Consider the following 12,124-nt stretch of genomic DNA (forward strand, 5'->3'; position numbering starts at 1 on the left):
TTGCCGTTTGTTTTCAAACAGATAGCATGGAAATCGGAGGAAGGACGGCGGAAAAAAACTTAAAAGTTAGCATGATTGAATCTTAGGACAGTCGGCATATCGGCAGGAAGGATACAATGGAAATTGCGGGTAGAAGGTCAGGGACACTTATGAAACACATTAATCACTGTTAAACGCTCATACGCGGTAGTAATCACTACATAAACTCTAATCATAATGTATGATCAATCGCAAGCACATGTATGAAAATTATCAAATTGAACCCTATAATAGGCTTTGTATGTGCATGCACTTTTAATTCCCGAGAATTTAAAGGTTTTAAGCTCTGGAGACCATGACAAAGGTATTGAGAGGCCTAAATGAATTCTATGCGGCCTCAGTGGGTCATACACTTGTGGACCTAGGAATCTAGCCCCATGCATACATGTATATAGGGTATACTAAGGAGAATCAAATATACATGTAGATGTACATGTATGTATGTATGCAATTACCATGATTGGGTTAGAAACTGCTTCTAGAAGGTACATATGAACATAAAAAGCTAAGAGATTGAACATCACTTCACGACTTCCAAGAATTACACCGTGATAAACTACCTAACTTTATAGTTTCCATATAAGCCCTTCCTCGCCTAGTTAACCTAACGACTATAATCCTAAAGGGATAGAAGGGAGTCATATATATGTGAAATTTGACCCTTTGTATCTTTGCCATCAAAATAGCATCCCAGACGCTTTCAAAGTATTATGTATTTTCTTTCAACAGCATCAAGCCCTCTACAATCTTTACCGAGGGCAGAATAGGCTTATTAAGTCACAGAATATTTCCATGGTTCGAGTGATATATTGTGACTCCATCTCCCACTAAGAAACCGATGTTATCTATATGTCCTGAATCCACCACAATGGAGATATACGTAATATCTAAGACAAATCTTTTCATGGCTTACAGTATCAAAAAATACTTTAGTAAAAATCGTATTTATTGTAATGACAGTTGCAGAGATGTTGATTCCCAACGGTTTGAGTATATCGAGGCATATTTTACGCGTATTGCGTATGTATGCTCGAGAAAACAAACTTTTAGAGATTTTTAACTATCAACAGCTGGATGGAAGGATTCAGTTATTAGTTCCAGCCATCATCAACGGTAGCATCACCACCTGCGCCCTCACCCCAACCTGCACCGCTGCCTTTGCCAGGTTTCCCCCATTCATCATTTCCGACAGTATCCTCTGCGACTTCTGTACCCGCGGCCAATTCCTCTTCGTCGGTATCTGGTTCTTCATCAAAGTTGACCTCGCCACCAGCCGGACGGTACTCGTCGAGAAAGGATGGAACTATCTGTTCCGATTCCAGGAGAACCTTAACGAGATCTGGTGCGATTTCAGGATTACGATCGTTGAAGAAGGAAGTAGCGATTCCCGCATTTCCGATGCGAGCAGTACGACCTAAAATGGATCCTATATTAACATAAGAAAATTCATGAATGAAGTGGTCCTACCGATGCGATGGATATATTCGTCAATATTTTGCACAAGATCATAGTTGATAACATGCATCACACCCTTAATATCGAGTCCACGAGCAGCTACTCCAGTGGCAATCATGATAGGACATTTCCCGGAACGGAAAGAAAGCCTGCCTGCGGTTAGAAATTACCAATATCAATTATGATAGAAATACCTACAGAGCATCCTCACGTTCACGCTGAGTACGGTCACCATGGATTGATGTTGTTGGAAGGTTAACTAATATAATAAGAACAATTAGATAAAAAGCACATACGAGAAGGAAAGAGCAAACAGGGACATACGGTTGTACAAATAGTCATCCAAAGAATCGGCAGTACGTTTATGATTAACGAAGATTAAGGTACGAGCAGGCGGGGCAGTACACAAGAGGTCATAGACGGCCTCCTTTTTCTTATTTTCATCAACCCAAAGCACCTAAATGAACGGAGACTAATAAATTAGTACTTTTTAAAGTCTAAAAGAGAGTTTAAGAAAATCAAAACTTGCCCTTTGGGTGATGTTTCCGTGAGTACTACCAACACGTCCAACCTTTATCTGGACATAGGCATCTGCCAGGAAATCCTTTGCAAGCTTACGGATTGGCTTTTGAAATGTGGCACTGAACATAAGTACTTGCTGGTCATCATCTTCATTTGCATCTGTGCCTTGAAGGATCTTGCGAATCTGCGGTTCAAAACCCATGTCCAACATCTCATCTGCCTCGTCAATCACCACAAACCTGTCAAGTATTTATATCAGCATGATGTATATATATCCGAAAGAATATTGTGGGTAAACTATACTTAAGGCGCTTTAGTGTCAAAATCTTGCCACGCTCCAAAAAATCGGTTAGACGGCCAGGAGTAGCCACAAGGATATCACAACCCCTTTCGAGTTCCATCTTCTGAGTAATTGCGTCCGCTCCTCCATATATGACGCAGGGTCTCAGCATGCTTCGATAACAGAAGCGACGACACTCGTCAAAAATCTGAGTTGCTAGTTCACGTGTTGGGGCAACGATAAGAACGAGAGGTTCAGCGACGTAGCCACGCTGCCCATCGTATGGACGAGCAGCAGCAATGCGCTTTGCCTTGCCCATCAACTTTGACAAGATAGGAATCAGAAATGCAGCAGTTTTTCCAGAACCTAATCGAGTAATCTTAGTGAAGATATTCCTCAAAAAAAAGTTACTTGAAGATAATTTAAAACATACCAGTTTGTGCACAAGAAAGAATATCATGCCCTTCAAGAATAGCTGGAATACAGTATCTCTGAATAGGAGTGGGTACTTTATACCTAGAAAATACGGGTTAGAATTTTTCAAGAACGGTAAGGGGAAAGGAAAAGGAAAAAATCTACCCTGCCAGTCTGATGTTTTCCAACATCACTGGATGAAGTTTAGCCCCATCGAACTATTTAAATCCCAAGTCAATTCTTGTTCAAAAGAGGAATTAACTTTAGAAGCCCAGAGAGACTGGATTCTTAAGGGATTCGTCAAATAATGATGAAATATAGCCAAATGTCGAGACTTACAGATGAGATAGGAACAAGCTGCTCGTTACCCTCAGTAGAGACATTCAGTTGAAAAAGCCTATTCATACGACACCTCTTTAGTAAACGCATTAAATTTCTCGCTGGTAGTTTAGATGAGCCATCTTGGTAAGAATATTCACGAACCTTTCAAATTGGATACCGCTACTAGTAGTTTGTGGGGTGTCTTCGACTTCCCCAAAAAGCATCAACTCCAGCGCCTCATCCCTTGGAGCAACATCTCCATATTCCTCTTTCCATTCATAACGACGGCCAGAAGCGGCCCATTGACCAGTTGGTTCTCCTCGAGGGGCCTCTGGGTCACGATCAGGAGTTGCGTAAGTCTCATAATCGTAAGGTTTACGCTCAACCCAGCCATCAACAACTGGACCTTCGACCCCATCACCAGGTGGCAAGACAGGGTCAGAAAGAGAGATTGAATCAACCTTAAGCTCAATATCAGAGATACTACCAGAAGATCCAGCAGCAGCCTGGGTAATGCCTGAGCCGCTGCGTGAACCAACTATGGGGCCGTCAGCGGGTTTACTACTTCCCCGAGCATCTTTGTTATTGGAAGTAGCGGTACTCCCCCAAGCATCTTTGTTATTGGAAGTAACGGTGCTCCCCCAAGCGTCATCATTGTTGGAGGTATCGTTCATGGTATCCCAGCCGCCAGACATGATGATGATGTATTATTGTTTATTTTAAAAGATGAATGATGGATGGAAATGGGATGGGGTAGAGATGAGATGAGATGAGGTGAGATCGTGGGGGGGATTTTTAGAGGGAAAGGTGGGATGTGGAAGAAGCAGAAGGACTAAGGTACTTGTGGTGGGAGGTAGCGGCGGAAAGGATGTGGTAGCCAGAGCACAGGCGGAAAAATTGCACCGAAATCTTTCACAGGGTGACGCACTCTCAGGTCACTAGCGGCAAGGAATATAAAGCTCTGTCGAAGACCCCCTCTAATTTTTTTTGCCGCATACATGTACCTGTGATGCAGCCACTTTGTCGAGTGATATCTTATGATCACAGTGACATATACCCGAATCTCATTCAAAGCGGCTTAAATATACATATAGACGGCACATATTATAAGCTCTGTATCGAGATTTCTTTTTACTGCATACCTGTTCTACGATTTTAATCGGGTGTAGTTCTACACTACACCGTAGAGTATGTACATGTACTCTATGATCAAACATTGTTGGTGTGTTTACGAGTCTAGGTTTTGTCTTGGCGCCACTGAGTAAAAACAACAAGCGCAGGGTCAATTTGAAAAACAAATCTGCGAACACCTAAACATTCAAATAAAAAAAGATTTCATATGAGAATTTGCCCGTATCATTAAATTCGAATCCCCCTCCTTAATCCACAGGTATTTCTTAAAGAAAACTACGCCCAAAGTACATGTAAGCATCGCCCAGCCTTCCTCTCTGCATGTGGGATCCGCTAACGCCTCTCTTACAAGGTCCTAGACATTTGCATAGCTACTACCAGATAATGTCAGCCAATACGCCCCTGAAACCGCGTTCAATGAATGCCAATTCTCCTACCCCAAAATCTTCCCGTCAAAAAACACACTCAAAAATTCCTTCGTCACCCGCACTTTTAAAAATGAGCAAAACTCCAGCAACTCCCTTGAAATCACCCTTGAGAACACCGTACTCGGCCGGCATGTCAAAACTTTCACAAAGCTCGGCAGCATCATCACCGTTCTTCTCATCACCGTCAGGAAGAGGAGGGTCCCCAAGCAAGTTGAGCGATTTCGAGCTGATTGGCGTTGATGATGAAGAGTTCGATGAAATTCTTACTGGGACTGGCAATGGCAATACCAGCAAGGCCGAGGCCGGTGATGTCCAACCGGGCACTGATGTCGGTGATGATACAGTGTGTTCCAACTTCTCCGACGTGACAGCCACCCAATATGGAGCAGGCAAAACAGCAGCACAAGAGTCCCCAATTCCAACAGAGACTTCAACAGCAAAAGAGTCCCCGATTCCCAAAGGGACTCCAACAACGCGAAAGCGAGCACCAACTCTCTCAAAGATTTCGCAAGATGCCTCTTCTCCCACCGCTGTACGAGAATCTACATCCTACAAAAAACCGCGCCTCGAATCACGCCTCGAATCACGCCCCACAACACCCAGCCGCACACCCGTGGGAACCCCGCGCAAACATAATACTCGCTCATCCTCCAAAGGCAGCAGTAGTCCTCTCTTCACTCCCCAAAACTCACACTCTAAACTCCCCATTGGAACCCCCAACCTCCTAGATTTCACTACCCAATTGTCCAACACCTCCGGAAAACCTTCCAACCAGACCCCCTCGCACAGCCGCACGCGTTCCGCTTCACCTTACAAGACCGAGTCGCCAAAGAAGCTACCACTTCCGCCAAGCACGCCAGCAGAAAACCGCTTCTTCAGTCTCCTCGACTTTGATTCAGGCCCTCTTGCAACTCCCCGCAGCATACCGTCAGTAACACCCCGCGAAGTCGAGACACTAAAAGCCACCTTCAATACCCAGATTGCACAACTAAAGGCTGAGATATCCGGGCGTGAGACCGAGGTCACAGACCTCCGCTCCTCAATTGCAGAAAGCGAGTCTACCCGCGCTGAGCTGACAAACAATTTGAAAGAAGTCGAAGCCCGCATTGAGGAAGAACGCGAAAACTGGCGCAGCGTCAAAAAGGAGCTCGGCGAACTTTTTGAGGCCGAAAAAACAGAGAAAGAGACATTGCAATTGGACGCTGAGAAGCGCGAGATTGAAGTAACGAAATTACGGGAGCAGTTAGAAGAGATGGCAAGAGAACTCGCAGATTCCAAGCTGCGCATTAGTGAAGCTAAGGAAGAAGCTGCAGCTGCAAAGGAAGAGGCATCAAAAGCTAGGAAGGAGGCCGACGAAGCTATAGCTGCATCTTCTGCGGAAGGGAAAGTGCTCAACGTTCCCGTTGCTACTACTGGCAACGTACAGGCTGAAGTCGAAAAGGTCGCCCGAGAGCTTCATACGCTCTACAAAGCTAAACATGAAACTAAAGTCGCGGCACTAAAGAAGTCCTACGAATCCCGCTGGGAGAAGAAGGTTATTCAGCTCACAACCGACCTTGAGGCCGAGAAACGAAAAAATGAAGAACTTGCAGCTGGGATTGTAGAAAAAGGCGCTGGTGACATGACTAATGAATTTAAATTCTCTGACGCTGCCGAGAAGGAACTTAGGGATGAGCTTGCGAAGTTGAAAAGGGAGCTTAACATGGCGATGAACGACCTGGATATGGAGCGAAGAGAGAAGGGCGAATTAGTCGGCGCTGTGGAAGAACTACTCGCCATCCAGACGGGAATCAACATTAATGAGGACCAGGCAGCTGCCGAAACAGAAGTAGTGAAGAAGAAGGTCGCAAGGGTGAGTGGTGCCGGATTACCATCATCAACTCCACCACCTCCTCCGCCAGCAGCAGTAGTAGCTCGGCCCAACGGTGCGGCTACAGGATTCGGGCTCAAAAGTGGTATTGCAAGAATGGGCGGCGGAGGAGGGATCAAAAGGAGTGCTGATGAACAGAGCTAGGAATAAGTGCTTTTTTTTTTTTGTGAGAAAATGGGTATGGAGTTGTATTTTGATTTAGAGGCCAGGAGGGTGAAGGATGGGTTTCTTTTTCCTTTCGTTATTTCATGAGTGCTGAATTGTTTTGGTGTATTCGTCAATACATTATTGACGGAAAATACATGTAGTTCTAACGATACCACGGGTACTTGGTATACTCATTAATGCGTCTCCTATGTAGCCGCTTACTCGGCAGCTACATTACCTGCTACCTGATCCCCCTCTGTCTCCATTTTCCCATGTCCCAAAACGCGCGAACCCTACAGATCGTCTCCAGTGTCAAGTCCATACACTGGAGATCACTGGTTCAGCGCAACATAAACGCCCGAGCTACCTTTTTCTCTCTGCTTTCTTACCCCTATTCTCATAGCGGGCAGGAAGGCGGGGGAAGAAGGGGGGGCACCGATTTTCAGACTCGAACTCATAAGTTGTGGGGTTCGGACTAAATGTTGGTGCACATCTGAGTTTGTAGAGATAAACAACAGTGACAGTCTATGAAGCTGTAATACCCTTTCGGAGTAGGGTTGCAGGGATATATTCTGCTCTAAATATAGAAATGAAACCTATTTGAATCTCCGTCATCAGATATCACGACGGCCCAAGTGCTGACTAGTTGACCACCGTGCGTGTACGTGACTTTGACGTCAAGCCGCTTACTCTGCTCGGAGTCTGCTAACCGATAATCCCAGCCTTCCAAAGAATTGATAGCCGCCTCACCCTGACCGCGCGATTAGTAGAGTAGTGCCTGTTATACTGTAGGTACTATTATCGTCCTAGGGTCAACGTCGGAGGTTGAGAAGTTTCAGTGGAACCAAAATGTTTCACCACCACCCCACAAAAGAAAGTTGCGGCTCGATAGTTATCGAACATGGTTTCATGGCGCCTGGAGGTTTGACATGATTTGCGCTGGTGTGACGTGCGTTTCCCTCTCGTTTGCAGGTTGATACTACATGTACGTATGTAGAGTACTCTATGTATCTACTACTCTATTCTACATGTACTCTACCGCAAGCTCCCTCCCGGTGCAGATATTGACTTGAGGTTGACTCTGGAGTAGAGTACCTACATACATGAGTTGCCTACTAGAGTAGATGTATGTACCTATAAGGTACTCTAAATACCCGAAGACGGGCCTCATCTAGATTATCCGTCCGTCTAGTATATCCGCATTAAGCAGAACAATTTGTGCCTGTGGAAAGGAGGCTTTTTCAAAAGATACTCTGGCCGGAGTAGTATGTAGATATTAGAGTGAGTGCCTACTTCCCATATCAAATATCAAGTCCCCTTCGCTCCTTGCCGATAATATATATCTTCTCTACCCTTCCTTCCTTCGTTCCTTCCTTGCTTCCATCTCATTGTCCATCTAGAAGAACACAGCAGAGATACATCGCATACGTACCCTAGACATCCACTTATCATCTCAAGGGAAGGGAGAATCCTCCCAGTGGGCAGCAAAAGCAAAAATAAAAGGCTTGTCCCATCCGTGCGCTCTCATTCGGCGAACCAGACTACCGGGATTTTCTGATCTGCTGGCCTGGACAACGCATAATTCTGTCTTGTCTGCTTCCCACCAGCCTTTTTAAGGGAAAAGCGCAAATACCTAGGCAGATATAGGAGACTGGAGAGGTTCGGGTTTCCTTATTCACGCCTGTCCATCCAGGCGTTTCTAAAGACATTTCTCCCTCTCTCTCTCGTTTGTCATTTGCTTTCCAATTGGTTTTCGAGGGTTCCACAACGGGCGAACCAGCCGAGCTTTCACACGCGGCCCATCCCCGATAAGTGACCAGTGAGCGTCCAGGAATAGATTCCAATACTCAATTGGACTGGGCTTTATCCACAAGAGTGGCAGGCTAGGAAAGTCAGCGGTATCCATCTAAGGATCCATCTGACATATTTCTTTTCGTTGTGGGGAAGGAAAGAAGGCGGGCATATCAGGCTTGTCCAGTGATTCCAGAACAACACTGGCTACAACATCATCGCTGCTCACTGCCAGCATCATCATCAGTCAGGTTTTCCTCCCAGCAACCTACGTGTTGCTGGAGAAAGTTAGTAGATAGAGGATAGAGGTGGGTTCTCTCTCGATAGTTATGGCTCTTTGCCATCCTGTCCATCGATCCATCCCACACCTCCCCCCTCTACCCCAACCCAGCCCCCCGAATTAACATCACCCTATCGTTCGTACACATATTGACACACTACTACTCCCAACCTCCTTATCCTCCCCCCGTACCCTCGCTCTTTCTTCGAAAAGAAAAAAAAAATAGTGAATTAATTCATTGTACGCTGTGGATACTGATGTTGTTGCTGGACAGGAAGTTTAGAGACAAGCTCAGCACTAATACACAACGCGCCAAACTGTCCCCATTTGCTGCCATTCCCTTTACTAGTTTCTCTTCCCTTCCATCACCTCCCTCCTCCCAGCCCCCTTTGAAGTAATTCACCCATTCACGTCGCCAACTTGTTCTCCTCCTCCTCCTCTCCGTCCTCGTCGTCACCGACACCGACGAGAGGCGAATTTATCAGAGGCTCTGAATACGCTGCCCGTCGAAGATCTACTACAGACTCGCCCACTCTTCCCGAAATTGAATCTGCACGTCGAGTTTCCCGACACACACTTTCGGCCATCCACTTTGCCCTAGAAGAAGCAATTCGCACCCCATATCCGTTTACTCCAGATAGTGAAGAAGAGAACGCGTCCATGTCAGCGATGATGGCGGCAGGTACATCTGGACCAACACCAGTGACCCAGTTCGCATCCGTTCCCAGTGCGCCTCAGCAACGCGGTCACTCACGTCAACCCAGTTCAACCGCGAGGTCACCTGGCCAACCGCCGCAACAACATCAACAACAGCAACAGCAATATCAACAACCACAGCAACAGCCCGCTCAGTCCCAGGGCGGCGAATCATCAACACGACGAGAAGGCGGCGGCAGGGCGCGGAGTAATAGCCAAGCCCCACCGCAAAATGGGGCAGGAGGTAGCAGTAGTGCCCAGCAGGAAGCTTATGCAAGAGTCGCTTCGCAGCAACCAAAGATGCCCGCAGGATCGGCGAACCAGCGAGTGCACGCACCAAGGCCCCCACCGATAGCAACTTCGGCTACTGGTGGCGCACCCGGTCCGGGAGCATCGGCGTCATCTAGAACACGCCAGGCCGAGCCATCGAGACAACCGGAACAAGCACGTGCGCAGGCCCAATCCGGGGCGCAAGCTCAACCCCAATCTCAACGTCATGCCCAGTCTCAGCAGCAAGGCCAACAGGCAGGTTCGTCGAGTCGTCCTGCGACCAGTGCTGCGCCAGGCCTGGCAACTGCTCCTGGAGCCCCTTCAAGTTCCACGAGTCGTCAGCCAGGCCAAACCGTAACAAGTAGTTTCCCCCATGCTTTTGAGCGATGGGAGAGACTATCTTCTCGATGGGAGGGATTGACCGGCTACTGGATCTCACGTCTTGAACACAATCGCGAGGAGTTGAAGAACCTGCCGCTTGAGCAAGAAATGGCGCGTCAGATTAGCGATTTGTCAACCGCAGGTGCCAACCTTTTCCAGGCTGTTGTAGAACTTCAGCGTCTTCGCGCTTCATCGGAACGTAAGTTCCAGCGCTGGTTCTTTGATACAAAGTCTGATCAAGAACGGGCAAAGGAAATGAGCAGTGAGCTTGAGCGCTCTCTGCGAGTCGAGCGACAAAAGCGGGCAGATGCAGTTACTAACATTCAAAAACTGGAGAAGGAAAAGGCGACAGCTGAGAAGCTTGTTGAAGAGATGCGTCGGGAACTGCAAATTTCAAGAGAGGAATGTAGACGTGCCTGGGAAGAACTTGGTAGGCGGGAACAAGAAGAACGGGAAAGAACCAATAGTTTGAGAGAAGGACACCCGACTCTCGTTGGTGGCGTTCAGGTGCTTCCAATGCCCATGCCGGGAATGCCAATGCCTACTCGTAGCGGAAGCGGTGCGAGACCCAGAACCTCTTCGAGTTCCCATGCAGGTGGATCTGCACAACCAGATGCTCAGCCCTATCAAGAGCATTACGATTACTATGGTAGTAGCCCTGTACAGAGTGACCTTGGTCGAAGTGATCTTGGCCGGAGTGATCTTGGCCGGAGTGATGTTGGTAGGAGTGATGTTAGTGCTGGGTTACACCATGAGCCTGCTTCGCCCGCACATGCCCAACACACATCAACAGCGGCAGCTACTGCTCCCTCGTCTGGTGTTGCCGGTACCCCCTCCCCAGCCTATCCCCCTCCCCAGACCCCTCAAGGTCAAAATTCGAAGAGACAACAAGCTAAGTTTTATCAACAAGACCAACTCAACATTCATCCTGACCCAACACGTACCTTCTCGCCCGAGTCCGGCTCATACGTGACCAACGGTTCCGGCGTTCGATCACGCCACTCTGGCTCGGTAACCATCTCCGATACCTCTGACGTTGGCTTTAACGACACCAGCGGGGCGTGGGAGTTAGACGCGCAAGGCCAAGTCCTCCTTGATGAAACAGGCAATCCTGTGCGGCAGTATGAGCGTCGTGAGCCCTCGCGCGCCGAATTGGAAGATGAAGATGAGGAAGAACTATCGTGGAACAGAATGCCAAACTATGATGGCGCGGCATATTCTGACAATGGTGGTGGAGGAGTTCCGGTAGGATATGGCCCAGGATGGGAGACAATTCCACGGGCACCACATCACCACCCGACGAGATTGAGTGATGTGCCAGAGGAGGAGGAGGAAAGAAGGACACTGATGGGAAGTGAAGGGGGGAGAATGAGTCGGTGAGTTTTGTGAGGATGGCATGGATATGCAAGGGCGATGAGAGAGCAAAAGGAAGAGGAATGTACGAGAAAGGAAGAGGGAGTATTAATGCTGTGTGAAGTCCTTAAGTGGACGAACCCCTCCTCTCTCTTTAGTTACTACACGTATTGTTCATTAACATGTTATCTGTTCGCGAAATATCTTGTCCTGTCTTGGTTTGATAGTTAGTATACGGTGGGGTTTGTTTTTGCTGTTATGTGTTATGGGAGTTTTCCTTCTTCTTTTCGTTTGACATATCTTTGTTTTTCCCTGTACTGGCTGCTTTTATCTTGTCTACCCGGTACTTCCTTTTTCCTTTTGTGAAGGACATTTAAAAAAAAGACAGATTTCCTGCTTGTCTCGCTCTCATTAATACATCTTTGCTTGCTGGGTGTTTTGATATTTATGCTGTGTACTGATTTTTCTTATTTCTTTGCTGTTCTATTGTGATGTCCTTTATGCGGTGGGTGGTTGTTGGGATGCGGGATGCGGGATGGAGGAAAAACTGTTTTATAGACCGCTTCAGCTGGTACGATCGTGATTGAAAAAAGATGTTGTGGTGTGGTGAATGATATTATTTTAACCAGATCTTGTGTATGAACTTTTTAATGGGCAGTGTGGGGAGGTACCGAGGTCCGCTCTCAATATATATATCCTTTGAGATGTTCTATGACGGTTTATGATCCAACCTCGGAGCTGTGATA

The 12,124-nt window shown here is 47.1% G+C and overlaps 3 protein-coding genes across 3 annotated transcripts; 2 read left to right on the top strand and 1 right to left on the bottom strand.

The window, feature by feature from the left end:
* Positions 1-1,130: 1,130 nt before the first annotated feature.
* H6S33_002723 (uncharacterized protein) lies at positions 1,131-3,726 on the bottom strand (the record flags this gene model as incomplete). Its single annotated transcript, XM_044834091.1, has 10 exons — positions 1,131-1,453; positions 1,507-1,643; positions 1,693-1,753; positions 1,819-1,951; positions 2,024-2,255; positions 2,320-2,662; positions 2,730-2,812; positions 2,876-2,928; positions 3,050-3,107; positions 3,194-3,726. The coding sequence occupies 10 exons, from the start codon at positions 3,724-3,726 to the stop codon at positions 1,131-1,133; spliced, it is 1,956 nt and encodes a 651-aa protein (XP_044692884.1).
* Positions 3,727-4,660: 934 nt separating this feature from the next.
* On the top strand, positions 4,661-6,604 carry H6S33_002724 (uncharacterized protein; the record flags this gene model as incomplete). The annotated part of the gene is made up of 1 exon (XM_044834092.1): positions 4,661-6,604. The coding sequence occupies one exon, from the start codon at positions 4,661-4,663 to the stop codon at positions 6,602-6,604; it is 1,944 nt and encodes a 647-aa protein (XP_044692885.1).
* Positions 6,605-9,338: 2,734 nt separating this feature from the next.
* Positions 9,339-11,405, top strand: H6S33_002725 (uncharacterized protein; the record flags this gene model as incomplete). Its single annotated transcript, XM_044834093.1, has 2 exons — positions 9,339-10,851; positions 10,936-11,405. 2 exons carry the CDS (start codon positions 9,339-9,341, stop codon positions 11,403-11,405), a joined length of 1,983 nt encoding a protein of 660 aa, XP_044692886.1.
* Positions 11,406-12,124: the final 719 nt, after the last annotated feature.

This window comes from Morchella sextelata (genome assembly GCF_020137385.1).
Source record: "Morchella sextelata strain SCLS chromosome Unknown scls_13, whole genome shotgun sequence".
Classification (NCBI taxonomy): domain Eukaryota; kingdom Fungi; phylum Ascomycota; class Pezizomycetes; order Pezizales; family Morchellaceae; genus Morchella; species Morchella sextelata.